Here is a 25795-nt window from a genome sequence, read left to right on the forward strand (position 1 = left end):
CATGGGTGCTGTGTAGGCTACATTTGCATGCACAGCAGCCCACACACTGGACAACCTCTTAAGGCTTATGTGGTTTGATTCATTAAATGGAAGATACTGAGCTTTTCAAGGTTTATTTCCAAGGTTATTTCAAGGTTGTCCTGGTTAGTGTAACATAATGTAATGTGTAGTGGGAATATCTGTGTACCAGCAGTTTGAGGCAGATCAAATTTATGGTCAGATTCTCTACGTACTATCTCACAGAGGATCACAAGGGAAGGGATAAATAAAATGAAGCTGGTAACATTTTACTTGAAGTGGACTCTGAGGCATGATAGGGCCGTCATAACCATTACTAGCATTTATTGCTCATCATACATCTGATACCTGCTGAATGTGTAAAACTTCAGGGACAATGGCTCTCTTCATGAACTATACTGATGAGAATGCACCCAGGAAATGCCATTATCCCTTATGGATTTTTACTTATTAAATTTATAGCAATCATAAAGAAGAACAATGAGGGAAAGAGAAGGAGATGAGCTGCAGTGGGATTTTTGCACATGGAGATTCGTGCTGACTATTAGTGTATATGTCAATTACACGACACGCAATGTAATGTTTTATTTGTATGATGACCACTTCGGAGAGCATTGCCAAAATTAAGGCATCATGTCAAATATAATTACAATAAGAGATGCATTAACAGTGATGAACACTAAGAATGACTACTTCACTCTCTCTTTGTGTATTGGCAATAGGTTATAGGTTCCAGTATTGATGTGGAACACTAACATGACTAATGAGTCATTTTAAGAGAAGGACAAACAGTGAAACCCATCACCACAATGTGGAAATGTGTCCAAATAACAGTTATCTTTCAAAACATAAAGATAACTCTTTAATTGAAGGTGACATTGTGTAGTAAACACTGCCAGGCTAAATTTGCATGTAATTTAAATTCAAAAAAAGTGAAAAATGACATTTCTTAGCTGAATGAGAGAGTGAGGATGTCCTTTATCTGCGGACTCTGAGAGGGGATGAGTTAGCCAGGGCTGGGAGACGAAGGTTCTGAGCCACGAAGTTGCGCTGCTGTTCATTGGCTGGACGAGTTGCAGAAGAGATGCCACTGGTGGATGTGGTACAGAGAGGTGGGGAGTCATGAATAGTTTGTCCTTTGACCTCATAGGTCCACCGCATGTCTGCTGCCTGTAACAAGAAGAGTTATGTACACCTGATAAGTGTGTATTCATGTAAGCAGGTCACCACCATGTGAATATGTTTGTCTAGTAGTGTGGCTCTTTGCAACTGCAAGTGGAAATTCTGCCCTCTGGCTTACTTGGTAGCTACTGAAAAAAACAAACTTTTTTTTTCATTTTCATTGCTGACAGATTATAAAAGAAAACATACCGCATAATTTTCCAGTGTCTCACAGTAAAACAGAAATGAGGATTATGACAGAGTAAATCCTTTAAATACCTGGATGGTTAGTCTTGCTCTGTGCTTGCTGCATGTGGTGGGTGTGAAGGACACACTGATGAGAGCTCCAGTAGAACCAATAGGAGGTAACGTCCCTGAAGATGGAGTCACTGTGAACTCACTGCTGCTGCCTGGCAGGAATACTGCTGTAAATGGCTCTGGCCTCCTGGAACCAACACTTTAAATTTACTACTTACCAAATGCCTATATTATCTGGGAAAAAACAAATACTTTGAGCAGATGAACAAATGATGTATTTATATTTGGGAAAGTTGGCCACTTTTCACCCAGGAACTAGTGACTTAGTTTAGATTCTTCAACAGTTCCTGGAAATATATGGTCAAAGAAAATACAACAAGCATTTCAACCAGAGGTATCAAAGGCATTCATTACATCCACTCAAACCTCAGAGATAAAACAAAAAAACAAAAACTATGATTCCTTGTTTGTTAAAAATGCATGTCTGGGGTACACTTCATGTTAGAGATGTAAAGAACTACAGCTTGTATTAAATTATGAGGAAGCTTGGATGGAAGAAAAGGAAATGAAACCAAGCAAAAATGGCAACACACACACACACACAGACCTGGTGGTGCTGGTCAGACGGAAGCCCACAGCTGAAGTCTTTCCCAACTCAGTAGCCTTAGTGAGGATGACATCGTCCACTTGAGGCTCCGTGGCAATGAGAGTGATGGGAAACTCCCACATGCTGCCAGACACACACTGTACAGCTAGAACTGCAGAGCTCCTGGACACACATGTGAACACACATCCCAGATAAACACACATTTCTCAATGCTGAGGTCACATTTTCAGAACTGTTCAGTCAACAGTCAACAGTAACACAACAGTTAATATGGACAGAACTGTGGAGGACTTTCCATTGCTTTTGCTTTTCATTACATAAGTGAAATGATTCAGGACAACAAAGCCTACTGAAGCATACATTTCTGCAGGTTTAGCATGTATGTGAGTCTATGTTTAATCACGGAGTGCACCAGCTGATTTTACTGGTTACCTTCTTCCAAAGAAGAGGAATTAATCTGTGGAATGAGCTGCATGTGGCTTTAGCTGGATTAAAACCTGCATAAAGTTGGTTCTGCATGCCACACAGACAAACACCTCTGACTCACAGTCTGCATTACACCGGTTTACATCAAGTCATTCTTCCACTCAAATTTATCTTGAAAAGTGTCATTTGAGCTTTCCCATCTATTGAAAGAAAATGTGATTCACTAAACCAGTCTTTAACATTCCTGCTTTCAGCTTATGATATGTTTCCTCATCTCACTGCCCACAGCAGAAAAATAACATGTAGATAATGGAAGAGCCTATTAGTAGCACCACTCCCCCCCATCATTTCCTCATGGAGAAGTCATTAGCCCTTGGAGGTATTGATTCTACCAGAGCACGCCTCATTAATGGACTCCACAGATGAAGATGGGAGCTGATAAATGAACGCACTCTTCACCCAGCAGGATGTCACATACACTGACAGTACAAAATAGGTAAATTAAAAAATAAGTTACGACAAGAATCATTTCAAACAAGAAATGTGATTTTGCTATGGTTTCACATTATTCCACAAACCTACAGGTAACAGTAATGTGCCCAGAAACAACAATGCACCAAGTAAAAATAGTTTTAAATCATGCAGGATTTAAAATACTTTTAAAATCATCTTTACGATTTACTGTTTCTTTACGATTTTGCGAGACATTCCACAGGGCACATTTAAGCTATGAAACTGTCAAAATGGGTTGCAACTACCAACAGAGCACCAAATATATTTTTTTCTTTTTTTCCTCTATGTAAAAAAACCCCAAACACAATTATCAGCCAATACATCAGACTTTTTAAACTGCCCACAGGATGACTTGGGCCTGCACTATCCCGCAGCAAAAAGAGAAAAAAAAAAAGAGAAAATTTATTTTTACAGACTGATCTGACATGAGAGAAATCACTTCAACGACTTAAAACTGACTCTGAAAATGTTAAAGTTAGTTAAAGTGTTAACTGTGCATATGTGAATGTGCAACAATTACACCTGATGAAGCTCACGACAAAATAATCTTTGACTGCTATTGCACAATAAATGTACAATAAATGTGCTTCGGCTGGAAAATTAGGAGGAGGATCCCTAAAAAAGGATCAAATGGGTTTTTAGGTCACACCATGTAAAGTATTGTCCATGGGGATCTGACCTAACATGCCAAGTACTGTTAAAGCAGAGACAGCTAATGAGCTGGCCTCCCCTTTTCCTTGGAGAACTGCAACCTTTAGCTACAAACATTAAGACTCAGCACATGTAGACAGTTAGTAATAAATGAATGCAGAGGCCACACCCACCTGAGCAAGTAAGAGAGAGAGAGAGAGAGAGACAGAGAGAGGGAGAGAGAGAGACAGAAGGAGGAGACTGGAAAAAGAGAGAGGTAGAGGGAGAAGATACTGTACTGTAGAGGGAGAAAAACAAGAGATAAATGAATGCAGTGTTAACTCACAACGCTCAGTGTAAGTGTTCGATCTGTAGAGAGAGAGAGAGAGAGCAGCAAACAGATTGTGTCCCTTCCTTCCTGTTGTTGTGTGTCTGTGTGTGAGAGTGTGCAAGTGCTGTATGTGCTTGTTTCATTTTTCTGACTTATTAGCATCCTTTTTCCCCACAGCCAGGAGGTGTGTGCAATTTTGTGTTTTTCTTTGTCTTTCCTTTGTGTGTATGTGCTTGTTAACTTTACAAGTGTTTGTGTTCCTCTCTCACAGTCTGCATAATCACACAATGTGTGTGTTAAGAATGTTTGTGTAGTTTTATCTTTGAATGCAGTGTATCAGCAGATTGTGTCTGCATGGTTTCATTTTCTGTGCGTGTTTCTGTATATAATGGTTTTCCTTGAGCGTGCAAGGTTTTTGCTTTAACTGGTAACACAACTAGCACGTAGTGCTTTTGTAAGGAAACAGGATTCAGCTCAAAAGCGAATAAATCCTAGAACAAAAAGACACATTCCTCCACTGACTGTCTGAACATGCTTCTCAGTGTGTATTTCACTTCACTATGTACTTGTCGATGTATATCATGTATTTCTATGAACTGTTCTGCGTACGGGTGTGTAGTATTGTTACCTGCATGGCCTGAGGGGAGTGTAGACTACATTAAGGGTGAGTGTCACGATGCCAGTCTCAGGGTCCCTCCTTGCCGTCTCTACGGAGGCAGAAAGGCAACTCTCCACCTCAGAGTGCTCTGTTTCGCTGTGCGAACGAACCTCGCACAGGAAGCCTTCCACCGACACCTGTGAAGCTGTCCAGGAGTAACAAGTGGAAAGAAGAGTGAGGAGGTGCCTGAGAACATGATGAGTAACATTAGTTTAGCAAGTTGGTTTTGGTTTATGAGGAAAGAAACTAACAGTGTGTATCATTAACCTGAACAACGCACTTTACTGTAACTCAAGTGCATATGGTTTTATGTGCACACAGAAATGAACTTTAATCTCAGTCATGTGTCTTATTCCCCTCCAACATCCCTCTTGATTGCGACTATTCCATTGTCTCAACTTTTCCCAACTTAAAAAACCTGAATGTTTTTCTTCCGCTACTGACAACATGCTGCTCTTAATTACAATGAAGCCAACATTAAACCCGATCATCAATCAATCACCTACTGAGCTGAATCAGACAGATCCTGACACATTTCATCTCATTATCATTAGTTACAAATAATCTCCTCACTCATTAAAAATATGGCCTTGTCTGTTTGATGCAGAGTAGATGTGAAATCATCATCGTGATGAAAAAAATTACACTCAAAAATGTTTTCTGCTATTGCAAGAACACTTGGACTCTAAAAAGAGTGAGAATCACAAACTGGCACACACCTTCCTGGCCTGTCCAGTCCTGATTCCCCAGAAAACATCCGGTGAGTACTATGTCCATTGTTCTTTCCAGCTGGCAGCCTACTTCACAGCGGACCATGCCAAGTTGTGAGTCCTCAACAGGCACTTCCACGGGAATCCCACGAAGAGGGTAAATCCAACAGGTTGATAAGTCCTGCTCTGACCTGAAATTTATGGGGAGCTTTTTTTTTAACAGTATTTAGACAGCCTCTGTATAGCGAGGACTGAGAGATTTTGCACTCAATGCGGAACTTGATTTTGTGTTTAAAGACTAACTAAACCTCTAAACAAAGAGGCAGTGAGTGTTAGTGAGATTTGCAAGAATATTTGCAAATACTGATGAGTTATGTATTAGATGACATCAGACCCCCACCATGTTAGGGGCCGGGTGTCTTTTTCTTTGGCAGAAAAGTGCAGGATGAATGCGTCTACAAACATCATTATTGCACTTGAACTGCATGTTTTCTCTTCAACATGATCTCAGTAAAGCTGTTTTAATTCAGACTCACCTGAATACAGACTCAATTGAACTTTTTATACAGAACTGAAACTTCCCGGAGAAAACCCAGGCATGCATGGTGAAAAGGATGTTCACTTTCGTTTGCAGGTATGCAACCTGCAAACGAAAGTGAACATCCTGGCAAGCCAGGATCTTTTTTTCTTTTTGGACTTTTTGTCAAACATCATCTTGACTCGATTTCTGCCAGTCTGGTTTCCATGGTAGTTTCTCTCTGAGTCCACTTCTGTTCTTTCTCTTCCAGAGTCTGCAGAAGGGAGGGCCTCAGCAAAGAGCCCAGGACCCCATACTCCTGGAGAACCTCCCACAGGATGCCATGAGGAACATAGTTGAATACCTTTTCCAAGTCCACAAAGCACATGTGGACCAGTTGGGTAAACTCCCATGAACCTTGAAGCATCCTGCGGAGGGTATAGAGCTGGTCCAGTGTTCCACGACCAGGGAGAAAACCGCATTGTTCCTCCTGGATCTGAGGTTCGACTAACTGGATCTGAGGTTCAACTAACCCCTTCCAGTTCCCTGGAATAGACTTTCTCAGGGAGATTGGGGAGTGTGATCCCTCTGTAGTTGGAGCATACCCTCTTAAAGGCACCCCTTCTTAAAAAGAGAAGGGGGACCTTGAATTTTTTCAGTTTATTCCTGTTGCTTGCACTGAGTGCAGCATGGATAAGGGGCAGCTTTTTCAACATGTTTTCAACGCTTCAGTATACTACAAAAGCGTCAAATAGGTAGCAGCCTTAACTGCATGTGTGATCTCAGTTGATCTGTTTTGATTCACACTCACCTAAATGGAACTTTAGGTATGGGGTTTTTTTATTGGTTGCTGGGTTGTTTTTTTTTTTTATTTTTTATTTTTAATTTTTTGGTTTTTTTTTTTTAAACCAGCACAGAAACATGCAATGACTGGGGGAAACCGGAGCTCCAGGAGAAAACCCAGACATGCATGGTGAAAACGTGCAACCTCCAAACAGAAAGCCCCTGGGAATTTATCGATCCCAGAACCTTTTTGCTTTGAGGCAACCGCTTATCCACTGTGCTGTTTGTTTGGTTGGTTGGTTAGTTGAATGACTTAATGCGCAGACTCAAGTCATAAGACTTGAGTCTGCACATTAAGTCTTGCTGTTTGTTTGGCTGGCTGGTTGGTTGGTTGGTTGGTTGGTCAAGTCATGAGTTCTGCAGTCCTTTTTTATGCTCTCTCTGATTGAGTGAACATCCTGGCAAGCCAGGATCTTTTTTTCTTTTTGGACTTTTTGTCAATCATGATCTTGATATCGGACTCAATTTCTGCCAGTTTGGTTTCCATGGTAGTTTCTTTCTGAGTCCACTCCTGTTCTTTCTCTTCCAGAGTCTGCTGAAAGGAGGCCTTCTCCTCCTCTGCTCTTTTCAGTGCAGCTGCAGTCTTTTCGTTCTCGTTCTGTTTCTCCTTCAGCTGTGCAAGGTAAGAGTCTACATTTATCTCTTGCAGAGTCTGCTGAAGGGACGCCTTCTCCTCCTCTGCTCTTTTCAGTGCAGCCTCAATCTTGGTCTTCTCCTTCTGTTGCTCCTTCAGCTGTACAATGTAAGAGTCTACATTTATCTCTTGCAGAGTCTGCTGAAGGGACGCCTTCTCCTCCTCTGCTTTTATCAGTGCAGCCGCAATCTTGGTCTTCTCCTTCTGTTGCTCCTTCAGCTGTACAATGTAAGAGTCTACATTTATCTCTTCCAGAGTCTGCTGAAGGGACGCCTTCTCCTCCTCTGCTCTTTTCAGTGCAGCTGCAATCCTTTCATTCTCCTTCTGTTTCTCCTTCAGCTGTGCAAGGTAAGAGTCTACATTTGTCTCATGCAGAGTCTGCCGAAGGGAGGCCATCTCCTTCTCTGCTTTTATCAGTGCAGCCTCAATCTTGGTCTTCTCCTTCTGTTGCTCCTTCAGCTGTACAATGTAAAAGTCTACATTTGTCTCTTCCAGAGTCTGCTGAAGGGAGGCCTTCTCCTCCTCTGCTCTTTTCAGTGCAGCTGCAATCCTTTCATTCTCCTTCTGTTTCTCGTTCAGCTGTGCAAGGTAAGAGTCTACATTTGTCTCATACAGAGTCTGCTGAAGGGAGGCCATCTCCTTCTCTGCTTTTCTCAGTGCAGCCGCAATCTTGGTCTTCTCCTTCTGTTGCTCCTTCAGCTGTGCAAGGCAAGAGTCTACATTTGTCTCTTTCAGAGTCTGCCGAAGGTAGGCCTTCTCCTCCTCAGCATTTATCAGCGCATTTGCAATCTCGGAGATCTCATTCTTTTTCTCCCGTAACTGTTTATCATAGGAGGCTTTGGTCTTCTTAAGCTCGTCCTCAAAGTCCAGAGCCTCCCACTCGTACCTATCTTTTAGGGCCTCACAGACACGCAGTTGGCCTGTCAAGCATCTGATATCACCGTGGAGAGTCTCTCGTGTTGCTGTGTTTCTGTCCTTCAGCACCTGTATGTAATTCTGAGCACTTTCAATCTGTTTCTGGAGTGATTTTGCCCTGTCGTCACACAAATCAGTGTGCTGTTGTTCATTGCAACACTGGTTATTCGAAGTAGCGTTTCCCTCAATGGCAGGTTTCACTTCTGCCATCACTTCTGAAGAGTGAAACCTGGTGTCATTGTTCTGAACTTGTTTCAGTTTGTCTTCAAGTTCTCTAATGATTCTCTGATAATCAGCAGAGTCCCCGTGGGTTTTCTGAAGATCATCTAGCTGGTTTTTCAGCTCCGTGACTCTCTGCTCTGCGTCATCCCACATGTTACGAAACAGGTCGCGCTTGAAATTGCAGTCATTAAGCTGGTCTCTGAGAGCACAGTTCTCTTTAAATAGAGTAGGTACAATTGGTTCCTCCTCAGACTGCTCTGCAGCAGGGTTGCTGTTTTTCTGCTGCAGCTTTTTGTTGGCCTCATCCAGCTTTAGATTGAGGCTTGCAATAACTTTGTCTGCATTGGCTCTTTCGGCGCGAGCCTCACTCAGCTCCAATTTCAGCTTATGGAGCTCTTCCTCATGAAACTTAGTGTCATTGTTGTGAACTTGTTCCAGTTTGTCTTCAAGCTCTTTAATGGTTTTCTGAGGGTCTGCAGAGTGAAGATCATCCAGCTTCTTCTTTAACTCATCAACTCTCTGCTCTGCATCCTCCCACATGTTTTGAAGTTGTTCCTGCTTGACCCGGTACCTCTTAAGCTGGGCTCTGAGAATGGTGTTTTCCTCAGTTAGATCAGGTCTAATTCGTTCCTGCCTGAGGTTCATATCAGCAGAGTCTGTGTTGTATGTATTACCACCAGATCTCCCAGGGTTGTACTGCATTTCCATGTTTCTCACCTTTGTTTTGACAACTCTCTTGTGTTGTGTGTTTGCTATTATCACTATGAAAGGTATAATGTGAAACTAAACTGTTCAGCTGCGCCTTTATACCTTTTACCTTCAAGCTGTGCCTTTGATGCTTTGAAGTTTTTCGCCTTTATACCTCAACATTCCGTGCTTTATGACATCACATACAATGTGAGCATTCTGTGTACACAGTGTACACATGTACACATGCGTGTATGCTTCCCCCCACCCCCCCCCCCCCCAACCACAACCCCCCCCCCCCCCCCCCCCCCCCCACCACACCCCCCAACCCCACAGCCCCCCCCCCCCCCCCCCAAAAAAATTCCCCAACACAACAGCACTTAGCTAACTGCAGCCAAATGGTACCTGTAATTACAGAAAACACTCTTTAGGTGTTTTTCTTTTTGCGTTGCTGCAGGACATCAGAGACCCAGGGGTGAATGGTTGAGTTGTAAAATAAAAATCATGTGGTTGAACAAAAGAAAAATAGTCACAAAATGTTTTTACTGTGTAGTTACAAAATAAGAAAAATAAAAAAAAAAAATCTATCTTTTGCAGCTTGGCAGTTTCATCGTTTCATCAAAACACAATGAAAACTGAGTCAAAGCTATTGTTTAACTCTGTCGCTAGCATGAGTGTCCTCCAGGTGTTCCAAGGTGTGAAAGTGAGTGCATAGAGTTCAAGAGTGTGAATAAGAATGTGAGTGAGTTTGTCAGAATGTGACTCCTGTGACAGATGACCCCGGTGGCCCTTCCTGCCTCTCAACCAGTAAACAATAGGACAGTGACTTGTGATCCTGAGTGGGAATGAAAAATGGATGGACGGTACATTCTAGGTCCATTTTACTGCTTGCACTGTGTTTGTCATGCCCTTATGCAGTATAAACACTATGCACGAAAAAGAATATTTTTAATGAGCAACGCTGAACACTGAACACTTTCAACTGCTCCCTTTATATTTACTATTCTTCACTTTGCTTACAGTGACAGGCTATGCAGAAACCTGTCTGGATGTAGGAATAACAGAAGCTAATTAGCTTTACTGAATGTCTGAAAAACTTTTGCTAAGCCCAGGCATAAACTCAGATATAGTCTCTTATGCAGACTATAAGACACATACTTCAAACTGCCCATGCTGATGGTACTGTTGTCACTGGGGCTGCCGAGGGGCTTCATAATGATGCACAGCCAGGCCTGCTGTAGCTCCACAGAGTGAGGTGCAAACACCACAGGCACATCAAAACTGGCCCCTTCACTGAGCTGTATACCTGCAGCAAAGATGAACCACAGACACATTGTTATCTGTCCAGAAACCAAATTAGAAGTACAAACTGTTACTATGAAACCAACAGCTAATTGAAATGCACTGCATTGGACATTGGACGAAAAGAAACACTTACGTTAATTCAACTACACTGGAGGAAATTAGACTTGTAAAAAAGCTATCTTTCCCGTCAAGCAGTCTGATGTTGAATTATTTAAAAGCTGATCAAGAGCAAAAGGTCAAAGTTTTGCTTTCATTTGCTTCAAAAAACAAAAGCTTTGTGTGCTGACTGATGCATTGTGGGATTTGTGCATGTGGCCAGGTAACACTGGTTTGTTGAACACTGAAAAGTTGTCATATCTGTCACATCTGACACACCTTCAGTGTGTCTCAAAGGGACAGAGAAGACCTCCTTATCGGCAGTGACTTGATGGCAGTTTGGGGCCCCACTCAGGTCCTCATCTGAGACATGAAGACATACCAAGTACACACAGTGTTATTATGTCAAATGCATGCAACAAGAGCAAACAACCGACACAGAGAAAGTGAAGAAGTGCCTGTGACCTGTGAGTGTGATTTTGAGCTCTACTGGAAGCTCAGTGGGGTTTGTGAAGGGGATGGTGATGGAGGCACTAGAGTCAATTGGGGATGAGATGCTCAGAGGCTCCTTGCTCTCTGGATAAAGGCCACGTCCACTCAGCAACACACACCATTCCTGCAACTAAAGAGAGACATATTAACACATACAGAGGAGGCCAGAGGGAGAGAAAAAAGAAAGCAGAAGAAGAAGAAGAAGAAAGCATCAAAAGAAGAAGGAGGAAGGAAGAAATGAAAAGGTGTGGTCTCAGGAAACAGTAGTGATTCTCTAATGTAGTGATATGGCAAAAATGTACCACAACCATTATTTTCTTGCAAGTTGACATATTGCTTAAAATTCCACAAAACTTTTCTTAACAAAGAAATATTTCTGTCATTGTTTCTATTGTTTACATCACCCAGCACTAGTGAACACCCTCCTGTGCCTTAAATAAAAGGTACAATCTGGGCCCGTAAAAAGCTTTATGAGGTGATCTGATTGCCCCAAGCTTCGTGTGGATGATTGGGAGTGATGAGGCAGTAAATAAAATGAGAGCACCTGCTTAAACCAATTTAAGAGGAAAAAGCAGTGAGCTATTCCTGTACCTGTGTGTGCATGTTTGTGTTCTTGTGTGTGTGTGTGTGTGTGTGTGTGTGAAGGCAGGAAACTGTGATTTATGGAATATATTTTCTCTCTGTGTTTGTGTGTGTACACACACCTCAGGGCATGTGAAAGTGATCTTTGCCGTGTGTTTCCCCTCTCCAATAGATGAGGGACTAAAACGGACACCAAGCTGGGTGGAGGAATGGGGTTCCACAGTAAGCTGGAACACATGGAACTGCTTTCAAGGGGACAGTATGGGAAGACAAACACTGCTCACAGAGAAAATCCCTTTAAATCACACTGCTGGGCAAACCACAGCTTTCAATCCGCATATACAGCAAGTCCTCTTCCTCCAACCAACATCCCCGACTTATTGTTTCATATTATTTGTTTGAAGACATGCGTAGAGAGACAATAATCATCTTAGAATGGTGTATAGTTCCTTTCAGAGGTGAAATCCACTGCTGAAACAATCAAATATCCAATGAACAACGAAGAACATCAAAAAATTTCCCCAGGGGCAGGAGCAAAATAACACCAGCTATATGTCATGATAAATAAAGCCTGATTTTGAAATAATAGAAAGGAACACTGAGCTGATGGATGTAAGGATGGGGCACAAAGTTGAGTATGTACTAACAATACTTCCTGAACCCATTTCCAATTTGAAGTTTCTGGGGTTACTGTTGGCTACACGCAGCTCCAGAGCCTCAGCTGTTGGGTTAACCAAGGGAATGGTCTGTCTGGTCCATCTAACACACACACACACACACACACACACACACACACAGGTTTTATTTATAAACAGGGTCTAAGGCTGAACATATTGTATGTGCCATAAGCACCCAAACATTGCATTTGTAATTTGCTGATTAGCCATTAACTGTTAGCGTGGTAAACTATCTCTCATTAGAAATCCTAGTGTAAAAACTTTTCTTGTAATTCTGACATCGTTATCATGGTAGACACTATTCTAGCTAAGCTATTCTAGTCACTTGTAAATTCTGTATTTTTGTCCCTATAAGGGTAAGTTTCACATTTTTACATCATACTTTTTTCCCTGCAAAAAATGTAAGTAGGCTGCCTTTTTGTTTTATACATAAAGGTTACTGCAGGATGAGTCTTCAACCCCAGTAGTGCTGTGCAGAGTCAGCCTAACACACAACATTGAGGTGTGGGAAAATCCTGAGGATGAGACGGTTGCTATTAACAATTTCATGGTGGAGTGTGTATGTGTGCGCATGCATGCATGCATTCATAGCCAATAACCCTGCAGTGTGTTGGTGTGTGCGCACCTACTTGCCCAGCTGACAGCAGACATGTGGCAGTGTGATGACTGGAGGAGGAAGAGCATAAAGCTCCAGTCGATACCAAAACTCCCCCACCAGCTCTGACTGGAACAACACACTGGCAGAAAACACACACCAAACTAATGCAAATGCTGTACAAGTAGCACAGATTCGTAACATAAGTTACTGGGTATATTCCATCACCAAGTGCTTAGGTGGGGGTCCACAGTATTTTGTATTCCCATTCATGCAGAATACTTTGAGATTCAGGGCAAATATGTCTTTTTAGATCACTCACATAAAGGATTTAAAGAACAGGGATCTTCGCTTTAAAAGAGAAACCGTTTTTCTCCCCCTCCGCCCTTAAAGAAGGTTGTGTCAGCCACAGTGTGGTGAGTCTAACCTGCCTGTGCTCTTCCCTACTCCACCAGGGGAGAACATGGCTTTGTAGGTGAGAGTCTCCCATGGGGGAATTGAAAGCCAATTGGCTCCACTGAGGTCATCTCCTTCCAGGTACACATCCAGCATCAGGAGCTGTCCTCGTGGGTTACGGACAGGAATCTCTAAGGCAACTGAGCTCTGGGAACATTTCAAAGATGATGTTCGTTTTTGTTTTTCCTTGTGATGTTCTCAGTCTTTTGATCTCAGGAGGACACGTTTTTCTATGACAGGACCAGTATAAGTCAGTGCGGATATGAATTTTGGAAAGTGTGAGAGCTTTCGCCAACTCAAGCTGCCAACTTGTGTGACTGTACTTTTTCAAACAACAGAAACTACTTCAAGTTTTAGATTAAATTTGTCCTCATTTATTAAGGGACCACACTGTGGTTTTGAGCAGGTAACTGCACAGCTGAAAATTGTGTTTGGTCTCAGGAATTACATATTCTGAGGTGTTCTTGTTTAGAGGTGACTTAAGGTTATGCAAATGTTTGATTATTAAATCCACTCAAGTGTGGTAGTATATTTCAGAGCTTACCTGAGTAGCACACTGTACATCTATGACCTTGATGGGTGCTGCTGGCTCACAAATTATCTCTAGAGAGAAATGCACCTCATAGCATCCAAGTACATTTCCTGAATGACAGACACACACATATAAATAGGATACAAAAGCAAACACACGTGTACACACACTTAATATTATAATCAAAAAGAAACAACTTCTACTTACCATTGTCTTTGTCTGGCTTTTGTATGTTATCAATTTCAAAAAATGACACATATCCTGAAAGAAAGGTTTTGTTGATTGATTATTTATGTAATCTATCATTTAATCCTCATTGAATCCAACTGCAAATATGGAGTAGGCATATACACAAATACTGAAATACAAAATGGCCTGGAGACATGCAACATGACCACTACACAGTACCCACTAAAACCACAGCAAATGTTTAAGCAGGCATTTAGAAACAAAGATTGTATTAGTCTGTGTGCATCTGTTGAGACAAATTTAATGCAATACAGCAAACAAATGAAGCCAACATTCAAGGGCAAACACGTTCCATGTCACATAACAAGAAAACCATTACAAACATGCAGCAAGGAGGGAAAAAATCACCTGTCTGTTTTCCTCGTTTCCATGGTGACACAGCTAGGGTGTACGGAGTGCTGTGACCAGGTTTAATCTCCAGGAAGGGAGTGCCACTGACAATAGATAGGTTTGTCACCACCTGCAGATATTTGCATGAACATAAAAAAACAAAAGACGAATCAGAATTCTTCCCTGCCACGTGAAAATCAACTTCTGGCCTATGCAAAAAACATGTTTTCCAAGTAGCTCAAAATGAACACAGATGCAAAGATACACAAAGTCAGACTACAAGAAAATCCATCCTTCTCTAGCTCTATATTTTTGCTGTACAATGTATCCTCATAACTTTGGTGCTTCTATGACTTTCTCATCCAAAAGGTCAAATTTGTATTGGCCATCACTTTGGTTTGTGCACAACTACCTGTACATTCCCATCATCCTCAACTACACTTTGTGTTTAGTGCTATTGAGCCATTGTGTACAGCATGGCAAGTACAGCATGAGAGATGTGCTAGCAAGGTAGACTCCCAGTCTTGTTTGTACACTGTTTTTTGAAAATTCCTTTACAAATGTGCTGTTAATTATGGATGTGTGAATGTGCAAAATTAACGATATTAGCAGGTAGCAATGTGTGTGGCAGTTATTTTTATGTGTGCTTTTACCTTGAGAGTCAGTTTGTTCTTGCTGTAGTTAGGGATTTCCAACTTTGTATGTGTGGTTTGACCTACAGGGCAGTGTAGTACCACATGGTCCACAGCCAGGGGGGGCTCTCCCACTCCTCTGAGGGTAAACACGTGCTCAGTACCGTCGCAGTCATTATGTAAGGACAGCTTGCCCTGTGGGGGTAGGGATAAAGTCGAGACAGTCAAACGCACACAAACTGGTGAAAAGTGTGCACACAGAGGAGCAATGTCAAACAGAGTCATGCTGCATTCAAGAGCTCTCACACTGTCGTGTGGGCTGATGACAGAGACCAGAACAAATAACTATGGGACAAAATAATATTTTTTTTGTCTAGAATGCATTAGACTGCAGTAGAGGTACAAGTTGTTTTCTCTGCAAAAAAGTGCCTTGCAGTTTTGAGTGTGTGCACACAATACCTATTCCTCACTCTTTGAGAGTCAATTTAGTAAATGATAGAATATTGTGGGAACCCTCATATTTTATATCTCAGAAAACTAGGCTACTGAGTTACTGCTGTAGTATGCAGAAGAGGTAAACAGACCAACAGGACTGAATAGCAAAGGGGCTGTCTGCCATGGAATGTCGCATTTCTTCAGCCCTCCCCAAACAGATCAAAAACAGCAACGCATTGGTGGTTCAGTGGTAGAATTCTCGCCTGCCACGCGGGAGGCCCGGGTTCGATTCCCGGCCAATGCAGGAACATTTTTCTAACCCTCCTCAGTTTCTCATTTTTGGCTAATACCACATAAAGAGACAAAAATATAATACACAATATAATACACACTCCCTCTATGTGCAGGATAAAAAAATGTTTTACTCCCCACAAAATGTGCTGAATTCAGTTCAGAGAGAAATGTTTTCCCATGCTTTCAGCCATCCAGCCCTGCCTCCTGGGTGAAAAGCCAGCCACAGCATGTCAGAGTGGAAGACAGTAGCTCTCTGGGGTTGTGATTAACAACATGACACATACAAAGGAACTGTACTGGCACTCCTTTTCACTCTTTACATCTCAGACTTCCTCTTCAACAGTTTGCATCAACACAGACACCAAGGAGTACTAGACAGCTTCCTCACATAGTGTAAAAACAATCACCTGAAGCTCAATATCAGCAAGACCAAAGAGATGGTGGCAAACTATTAGAGAAAGCTGATGTTACAGGAATATAAATGTGTAAGAAAAATGAGGGAGGAGCGATTCATAGTATGAACTAGATATTTTTTTCTGTATATATATTTTACTACTCAAATCAGAGCCAAACTCAAGAAACCAAATCAAATCAATGAAAAGAAAAATGGTTGAACTGTCCAATAATTAATACATATATGAAAGAAGTGAGGTATTCATTCATCACAGTAAGGCATCAGCTACAATCCTAAATTGCTGGTCATTGTTATAAAAAAGGCTTTTTTTCAAAAACTGAAAGCTCAGTTGCTGTAAAGAAAAAATGTCTGTTGTGCTTCTTAGAAAAGCACTGGATGGAAGATGATGCTGGTCACAGAGAACGCTTAAATTCCCAGACATCATCTTAACAGCCACACAGGCCAAACAGCATGCTGCTGTTTGTGGCACTGAGATAAGTGGTCGTAGTTGAGCTGAGTGTTCCATAAGAGGATGGAACGGAGGAGGCTAATGAGACGAAAAGCCAAATATGAGGGCTTGCTGGATGAGCGCTGGCAGCAGGGGATTTTCAAAGTGGGCTCTCTGCTAAGTGTTGCTGATGTTGAATTATCCTGAACGTACACTAACTCAAAGACACTGCCGAATTGTATGTTCTGTCACAAAGTGTATTAGAAACAAGAAGGAGGACAGACAAGGTAGACAAGGAAGGACAAAGGAGAAGGAAGACAGATCGCATGTCAAGAAAATACAAAGAAACAATGAACTCAAAACAAGAAAACGATTACCATTACGATGCATTGTGCAGAAGGGTGAAAGGTGAGGGGATAGCAGCCTCTTGTCCCAGCTGGCACATTCACAACCTTTGGGCCAGAGAATCCTTCACCACACACTTCAGCTTGCATTTTCCAGTCTCGGTGGGTCTCATTGTGCTGTCAGAGATACATAGGTCTGATAATGTAACTTGAACCCACTGATTTTTCAGGACTACCATTATAATAGGATGTACTTTTCTTTACGAAAACTTTTAATATGCTAGTTTCAGTCAAGAGACGCAGTTAATCAAAGATATATTTCAACCATGCTTTTTGATTGCTGCATATCCAGGATTACAACTGCTTTCCAAGAAAACAGTTTCTCATTATGGAGGAAATAATATTCATCATTCATAATTTATCAAATGCTTTTAGTTCAGCTCTTAATAAGTAGCACACACAGACTGATTAATATATTTTCTCTGGTCCCTCACCAGTGGTATGTCTTGTGTGACTGAACTGTGAGCAGGTGAACTGAAGTCCAAGTGGATGGTTTCTCCCTGTGGTCACAAATGAGATTTTGATAACACTAACCATAAACCAAACTAACCAACAAGCAACTCAGAATTTTCTTAACATACACGTTACTGATATTTACTTGTGCAGTAACCAGCGCCTCTAGTACATAGACCCTGGTATCACGCCAGGACCTCAGGACAACCTGACATGTAAACTGCCCCACAGAGTCTGCCTGGAACCTCAATGGCATATCCACACACCCACAGTCTGTTTAAAAAGAGGGAAGAGGAGGAGGTGGATAATAAAATGTTGACTGTTAATTGACTATAATAAAATGACATGAACATAACTGATAATATTGGGGCAACTTTCCCAGGGCATTAAGAACTGATAGAGGAACTCAGGAACTACCTGCATATCCACCAAAGCAACCTGGAACTATATCTAGTCCAGTCTAGTAATGTACAGTATTTCCAGATGTTAAATAGTGTTCCTTATTCATGAGCAGTACTTTCTAAATGTTTAGCTTGTATAGAATTTATAGATAAGTCAAAAAATGTGAGTCAAAAACAAACACAATAGACATCTATCAGCTTTGCTGTCAATTTATCCCAGTGGCCACTCGCAGTACTGCAACAAAAAAAATCCCCCACAGTTAACCAAACCAAACCTTAACCTAAACCAAAAGCATGTTAACCAAAAGACCTGCATTGTAAAAGAGATGAATATAAAACATCACACTGTAAAAAAGGTCTGTTAACTTTAGTTTTGGATGATATAAGTGGGTGAGTGGAAACACACAGTTGTGGCCAGCTGAAGAGAAATGTTACACACAACAAGGAAATAAACCCAAAAATGTTTTTTGAGATGAGAGTGAACCAGTTCATTCATTAGAGCTACTTGCACATCAATCAGGCAACAGTAAATACATTAAATACATTAAATACAGTAAATACGGTTTTTCCTCCATCTGTGCCATTGGTCTAACTTGCCAGGTTCTTTGGCAGAAATGGAAATACAAACAGGAACATATGAAAGGGACTTTTATTTCCTAGTTTTGTTTCCTTTCTGTTGGTTTGAAACCAAATGACATTTATTTACTGATCAACGTGTCAGTCAGTCAATACTGTTTTATCAATGGTATGCAAAAAAATCTTCTCCTGTATGGGAATCCAGGTATTTATGTGTGTGTGTGTCTGTGTGTGTACCTGCAGGATTCTCCCATGGTATGTTGGTGCCTTCTTTAACAGGTATTGAAACAGTACTAGGTAAAGTGAAGTATTGTGGTAAAGAAACCTCCACACTGTATTCTACTTGCTTACTGTGCTGAATATCTCTCAGCAGTGTGGCCTGACAGGAGACAGAAGAAAAGGGATTAGCAAGTCACATGTGGACATGCCAGCCTGTATACCCAAAGATTTGCTTTCCAGTGTTTTGTGTGTGTGTGTGTGTGTGTATGTTTACCTGTTGTTTGATGAGCTTGCGAGCAGCAGTGTTTACCCTCACGGTGCTGCTATGCAAAGTGTGTGTTAGCATCCGTCTCCTGTATTCGTCAGCACTCATGCTGTACTGACCCCAGATGGCCAGAGCCTGCTCCCAGGCCATATTGATCAGCGGCACATGCACCACCTCCTCACACACCTGCCCCACCTTGCAGTGTAGATTTAGCACTGATACACACACAGTTGGGTCTATTAGTGGCAAAAACATAAATGCTGATCATTTGATTCACTATTCACTATACATACACTACTTCGCATTTTTGTGACAGCTTAAGAGCCGATGTTACTGCAGGTGTCTCTTATGATAAAGAACCCAAAAGTAAAGTATGTCTATTGAAGAAAATAATACTCAAAATACATAATACATGATTTTCACCTTTTTGGCTTTAAAACAGACACATGCATTGAAATGTTTTATGATGAAATGATGTAAAGAGGTGTGAGGTCTTCAAAAAATAACATGTTCTACTTGGATTGTGCTATGATGCCCTAAAATGCTTTATGAGCAAACTTTTAGTGGTTTGCCTACCAGTGGTGTTGGAGATAGAGACCATGTTAGAACTGGGCCTTGCAGTGAGAGGGGAAGGAGGAGGCAACTGTGCTTTGGCTTTTACCATGTAAACCATATCTCCCACCTGACAGGCCACAGAGACAGATATGCTTGTGAATAAATGAGGGTCACTGTGTTTGAAGACTCCATATAATAAAACATGAATACTTGTGTTAAATATGCCATTTGGTCTTCGCACCTGTTCTTAAACTTTGACTTTACTATTCTGCATAAATACACTTACCAGTGGGCAAACAAGCAGCACAGAGCAGTACTTCGTGCCTGGGCAGAAGGGCAGGTAGTGGATGTTCAGAGTGTCTGCTTGGCCTGCCTTCAGAAAAACACTGTTCACTGCACTGAGGAACTCACTGCCTTCACCATCTGGACACACACAAAAACATATATAGACAACAACCAAACAGACATGAGTAAAGGTAGTATACGAAAACTGTTATTAATTCAGTACAGAGTACAGAGCATGTGTGTTCGTACTTACTGAGTTCTGAGCACTTCTCTTCCATCTCCTCCGCACAGCTGTTGTATGAACTCATCTTCTCTATGCTAACAGAAGGAATCAGAGGAAAGGAAATCATTCATAGCACATGGATATTAGACTACACAAGCCGATTCAGGTGCACCATGTATGACCTCAGTCCTACTTCAAATCCTCACAATGAACTTCTGATTAGGAAGTGGAGCTGGAATGTTTTGCTTTGAAGATGTTTCAGATGGTGAGAGATGCATACTAACCAGCTACACTTAATGACAACACAGCACCCTCATGGGGAGCAACCTCACACTTTACTTCACCCTCTGACCAGCAGGAGGAACACCCTGTCTTTTCAACAAATAAACAGGCTGTTTCAACCCAATTCCTGATACTGAGCTAATCTAACCGGCTGCTGTCTGTAGCTTCATATTCAACACATATGAAAGTGGTACAGATCTTCTCATCTAACTTGTCACAAAAAAGCTGAGAGCTGTCAAAATATTTCTTTAACTGTGTGCGTACTGTGTGGGTACACAGAGTGTGTCTTTGAAAGTAAGTAGAAGGTATGTTTTAGCTATGTCTGGGTGCTGAGAACAGTGCATGTGTTACTTGGCTTTGGAGGAGGCCTGGTGAACGAGGCTGTCTTTTTTCTTTTCATGCTCCAGTGGGTCGAAAGGAGACTCCACCAGCACCACCCTACAACACACACACAGGGAACAGTGAGGTCTGAATTCAGCAATATATCAGAAAAATACATACCTTCCTGGAACTTTGTCTGTACGAAACCTCACAGAAAGTTACCATATCTAAAACCAGATAACATCAAAGCTATCTGGACAGATTCTAGTTGCTAGAAAATATGTTTTTGTAATAGGGGTGCACAGAACCTTCAAATCCTTTTGGCCAAAAGGGGATTCTTAATAGTCACAATTTGTGAACACAGACATGAACACCTACCTGAACTTAGCTTCTTTGTTGAAAGGGTTAGTTATGGGCACTTGGATCACTTTCAGCTGATAGCATGGAGACTTGCACTTGACAGTGTTCTAAGGGGAGGCAGTAGGAAGAAAACAGTCTGTCATCTAGTTATTGGTTTAAAGCTGTAGCTATCCACACAAGGCCTTCAGCCTTCAGAAACACACTGTACTCAAAACCATGTGTGAGACACAGCACGCATGGTGCTGTCACTCACACATGGTGAAGAGGGGTTTAGTCAGAGGGTTAGCAAGCTATCAACAAACCAGTAAGTGAGGCTTGTAGCCAACTACAGTGGTGCAGATAACTTTAGTGTGACAGTCGGTCAACCCCCTTAGGGAATTACACTCACTGTGGGTGTGATGTGACTGACGTGGGTCTTCAGATTGAAGGCGAGAGTGGTGCCACACAGGCCAAAAGGACAGCTGGAGATGAGCAGAAGGACTGCTTCCATTGGCTGCATGAAGGAGCAGCTGTACTGGACCGTCAGTTCAGTGCTCGCCCTGTGAAAATCACCACAGCCAACAGACAGTCATCTGATAATTTGGTCTCTGTTCTGTAGGAACCAGAATGATCTGCACAGTGCTTTATAATGCTGTTATTTTTATGTATAACAAGCAATTTTGGGTTGTGACAGCAATGAATCAACAACTTTCAAAACTGTTTTTCTACATAATAGCATTGTCCTTAAAGACAGCATTTCTGAGAGTAAAGCTACAGTAGGGATTCAAAATGGGACATGGGCTATTTTTATAGAAAGGCCTCACTTGAGAGCAAAACTGGTACATTTTAATGAGCTACAGTCTCAGGGCAAAACTAAATTAACTCAACTAGGATTCTGAATAACTGAAAAACTGAGCACACTGCAGAGAGTTTCTTCTTTACAGGGCACAGGTCTTCTCAAAACAAGATATTTTGGAAGTGTAGATGCAAAGACAGCACTTCTTCACTAACAATACCAGTTACAGTTAAATCTTTATTGTTGATGCACACTACAAAGGAAAGGACCATTGTTTCGTAATTATAACTTCATCAAACAAGAATCTTCTAAGATAATTTAACCTGGAAAAATAAGCCTGTAAATACTTGATTATGTATGTATGTGTCCTGAACAGACACTGCATAAAAACTAGTATGGAACTGATGAGAAATTTTAATTAGTTACTGTGTCTAGTGATTTTTTTTATGTGCACACTGCAGATATCCCAGAATGTCACAGTGACAACGAAGCGATTTATGTCAGGCATAAAACTGTATTTACAATGTATACATGCGTATGTACAGAACTCTAAGCGATGCAAGACACAGTACAAACAAAACCTGGTTTCTTGAAAGCTTTGTACAAATTTGCTTGTTTCTTGGCATCATACTGTCAATAAACGTGCATAGTGTTTTTAATTTTCTGAGTAAAAACATACTTTGGAGGAATGGTGACAGCAAATCCATCAGGGAGGGAGAAGAGATGGGCATCCTTTCCTAAGAGGAAGGCTTGGTATTTGACAGCCTTAGAAGATGGGCTTTTCAGACGCACCTGAAGCACCAACACCCACACAGTGACAGACAGAAACACAAAGAAATAGCCACACTCTATGAATATAAACACAGGCGAGCACAACCACAAACGCGTAGACAAATGCTGCTGCCAAAGAACAATACAACAGTGAAATCCATCTTCCTTAGTACAGACCAACTGACATCTGTTTTTGTTGGGCTCATAATATGGCTTAACCTGACAGTGCGGATCATTACCCAAATATATATTTGTCTGCATTTGTAATCCTGTTAGTGTGTGTGGGGGGGGTGTCTATAATCCTATTAATGTGTGTGTGTGTGTGTCTCTCTATAATCTTGTTAATGTGTGTATGTGTTTGATCCTAGTTTGCAGTGTTTGTACGCCTGTGTGTGTAATTATCTGTCCAGGATGTTATTTTCCAAACCATTTTCAGTCTCAGTGGGCATGAATTTGATTTTAACAAGGCATGCAGTTCAATTATCATTTAGACATCTTAAGATTCAAGTCTGTGCTGTGTGTGTGCATTGTATGCATGTGTGTGCGTAATACCTGTTTGCTGAAAGTGCTGTGAAGGCTTCCTGAGAGTGTTATGGTGTGCAGTGGCAGGTACTGAGGCAGCTTCTCATAAAGGTGAACACACAGCATTAACATCTGTACTGGATTAGGGTCTGATAAGTCTGTGGGCTGAACACACAAAACACACAAAACACTCAGACACTGAGACATACAAGTCCATAACAGAAAGTGCTGGCTGATCTCTGACATTTTCAACTTGATATATTTAACATCTCCAGCTATGCTAAAAAGGAAAATAACTGATGCAACAAATGCAGATCATAAAGCTGACTCAGAGCTAATGACTAAACCAAGTCATAGTCAAGAATTGCATGTCCAAGAAGCGAGAAAAATGTGTGGAATAAAACCAGATTATATCTAACTTTGTAGAAAACAATGTTTCCATGTGGCTGTTTGATTTTAACGCTGGTTACGTCTGAAGTGGTGTTAAACCTGAAAATTTACATGACCAAACCAGGTTCATCTGGAAGAATAAGTTTCCATTGTAAATTAGATCAGACCGATTTAAACTTCCTGGCGATAAGTTTGATTTAACTTAAGCTTGCTGGTTTAAAAGGCAGCCTTGCTGTGTAAAACAACCTTCAGATCCCATCTGGTATTTTACCTGTACATCAAGGTTGAGTTGAAGTGAAGTTAAGGCTTGGGACACTATGATGTTGTTGTGAAAAATCTGCTCCAGGCTGGTAGTTGTGGTGTACATCCTCCAAAAGTGGCTGTAGATCTAATCAAAAACAAAGAGGGTAAAAGGGATCTAAAACTACAATAGGGTTTATCTGTAACTCCTCGCATTCATTTGGATCATCTCTCTACTTTCTCTCTGGTTGCCTGTTGCCCTTTACTTAGTGGCAATACGTGCTCTGTAAATCTAATTTTTGAAGTCATGCTCGCTCTCTCTCACTGTCAGACACACACATACACACACACACAAGCGGTTCTTAGCATGATAACAGGCTCTCCTAATCTTGTTCAGGAATAATTGTGTCCTCATCACATCAATCACAGTGCCACTTACAGACATTAACCACCATCCCTCATTGACTCTCACACACTGAAGAGGGTCCACACAAAACTCTACAGTACATGCAATACACACACACCAGGTAAGGGCAGTAGGCAGCAAGCAGAGCAGCTAGTACCAGCCCATCTGTCAAGTCCAGGTCAAAATTCACTATCCAGCGTGCTGATGGGACACCACCTGCAAACCATTACCACACAGAAATTACCAATCAGTCAGTCATACATATTAAGACATCAAAAGGACACTGAAATTAAAATAAATCAACTTCATCCTGACAGAAGGATATTGAATTATAATAAAATATGCTCCAGGTATTGAAGAAATGCTTTAACAAGGTCTAAGTTCAGAAAGGGTGGAGTTTATTGAAAAAAGAAAATGAAGTTTAAGAAAAATGAAAAAAATAATATTTAAAAATAGAATAGGGAGTTGTCAAGAAATGATGAGAAATACCAAAAATAAACTTTTCTTATAGATCACAGAGTGAAAAAGAAGGTCAAATAGAAAGATCCTCTACTGTGAGAACTGCTCTCTTCAGGACCATAGAGCCCTACAGAATAGGGCTCAGTCCACTTGTTATTGTAATGAGGTGTTACAGAGTGGAATCTCTTCCTCTACAAATGATCTTTGATTGAGTACAGACACACAAACCATACCACAGCCAAGTTTCTTCCATCCAAATTAGACACAGAATTAACAATAAGTGGTGTCGTTTGTCAAGATAAGCAGCCAAAGCAATGGTCAGTGCCGGTTAAAAACGAGACACTGTCACTGTTCATTCTGCATTCATTGCACACCAGCCTTTTTAGCACCAAGAGCATGCCACTCTGGATTTCACTGTACACAGTGTACAAGCATGCGGCAAATAAACCCTTTGAACTTTGAATCTTCAAAAGAAAAAAGTTCTACATGGGAGTACTTGCCATGTATCCTACCTGCTCCCCACACAGTCTCTCTCATGCTCTGGTAGTGCATGTTGAGCCATAAGAGCAGCTGGAGTTCCCACGACGAATAGACGTTACTGGCCAGTGGCTGTGAGCTGAAGGGGAGGATTCCATCCACGTTTTTGCTATTCAAAGTTGTGCTCAGACTGCTCTCGGACACGCGACACAACACCAGCACCTGTGCTTGTGCAAATGAATATTCAAGTACTGGTATTTAACAAGATAAGACTGACACTTTGCACTACTCAGAAAGGACCAGAAAGTTTTCTTTCACCTTATATATTTGCAGCAGCACGTCAGTCCAGGATCGTTTGCTCAGAGACTCATAGTCAACACAACTGTTGTCCAGACCATGTTCTTCTCCATCTGACTAAAAGAAACACGTGAGTGTAAAATGTGTTAGTGAAAAAGTGACCGACCATGAGTGAGTCCAGGGCGGATTTTCATTTTTAGTGAAGACGCATCAGTAAAACAATTTTTCATGTCTCCAGTGCTCCAAAGATTGATTTAGAGGACATGCAATTTAATGTACTTGGTGTAGAGTCTAGGACCAGAATGCTGTGTGTGCACGTGTATCTGTACCTGCAGAGAGCACCAGTGTTTAAACTCCTGTGTATCTAGCAAGTACTCTGGTCTGATGTGACAAAGGAGGGCTCCCTGCACCCTGAACACAGAATTATAATGAAAGAAAAAAAAAAAAAAGGACAAGCTACAATTAGC

The 25795-nt window shown here is 41.4% G+C and overlaps 2 protein-coding genes and 1 non-coding gene across 3 annotated transcripts in view; 1 reads left to right on the forward strand and 2 right to left on the reverse strand.

Moving 5' to 3' along the window:
• Positions 1-867: 867 nt before the first annotated feature.
• The window catches only part of LOC124055181 (cilia- and flagella-associated protein 47-like), a 43092-nt gene continuing 18164 nt past the window's right edge, over positions 868-25795 (reverse strand). The window contains exons 34-67 of the mRNA XM_046381710.1: positions 25658-25739; positions 25350-25445; positions 25067-25253; positions 24214-24311; positions 23721-23837; positions 23090-23224; positions 22446-22558; positions 21380-21530; positions 21010-21098; positions 20662-20748; positions 20059-20123; positions 19807-19943; positions 19542-19647; positions 18975-19201; positions 18719-18860; positions 17650-17777; positions 17486-17551; positions 17025-17168; positions 15098-15271; positions 14463-14574; positions 14073-14126; positions 13878-13975; positions 13305-13480; positions 12912-13019; positions 12253-12364; positions 11728-11832; positions 10997-11153; positions 10811-10894; positions 10289-10436; positions 5322-5503; positions 4573-4747; positions 2045-2206; positions 1459-1624; positions 868-1188 (exon numbers count right to left, since the gene is read on the reverse strand). Coding sequence (XP_046237666.1) covers positions 997-1188; positions 1459-1624; positions 2045-2206; positions 4573-4747; positions 5322-5503; positions 10289-10436; positions 10811-10894; positions 10997-11153; positions 11728-11832; positions 12253-12364; positions 12912-13019; positions 13305-13480; positions 13878-13975; positions 14073-14126; positions 14463-14574; positions 15098-15271; positions 17025-17168; positions 17486-17551; positions 17650-17777; positions 18719-18860; positions 18975-19201; positions 19542-19647; positions 19807-19943; positions 20059-20123; positions 20662-20748; positions 21010-21098; positions 21380-21530; positions 22446-22558; positions 23090-23224; positions 23721-23837; positions 24214-24311; positions 25067-25253; positions 25350-25445; positions 25658-25739 — 4375 coding nt within the window. The 3' untranslated portion in view covers positions 868-996. The remainder of the gene's footprint in view (positions 1189-1458; positions 1625-2044; positions 2207-4572; positions 4748-5321; positions 5504-10288; positions 10437-10810; positions 10895-10996; positions 11154-11727; positions 11833-12252; positions 12365-12911; positions 13020-13304; positions 13481-13877; positions 13976-14072; positions 14127-14462; positions 14575-15097; positions 15272-17024; positions 17169-17485; positions 17552-17649; positions 17778-18718; positions 18861-18974; positions 19202-19541; positions 19648-19806; positions 19944-20058; positions 20124-20661; positions 20749-21009; positions 21099-21379; positions 21531-22445; positions 22559-23089; positions 23225-23720; positions 23838-24213; positions 24312-25066; positions 25254-25349; positions 25446-25657; positions 25740-25795) is intronic.
• Positions 5985-9347, reverse strand: LOC124055177 (meiosis-specific nuclear structural protein 1-like). The gene has a single exon (XM_046381704.1). The coding sequence runs from the start codon at positions 9149-9151 to the stop codon at positions 7043-7045; it is 2109 nt and encodes a 702-aa protein (XP_046237660.1). The 5' UTR covers positions 9152-9347; the 3' UTR covers positions 5985-7042.
• trnag-gcc lies at positions 15745-15815 on the forward strand. Its single transcript has one exon. It is a non-coding gene; the product is annotated as a tRNA-Gly (tRNA).

This window comes from Scatophagus argus, chromosome 24 (genome assembly GCF_020382885.2).
Source record: "Scatophagus argus isolate fScaArg1 chromosome 24, fScaArg1.pri, whole genome shotgun sequence".
NCBI classification, from domain to species: Eukaryota; Metazoa; Chordata; class Actinopteri; family Scatophagidae; genus Scatophagus; species Scatophagus argus.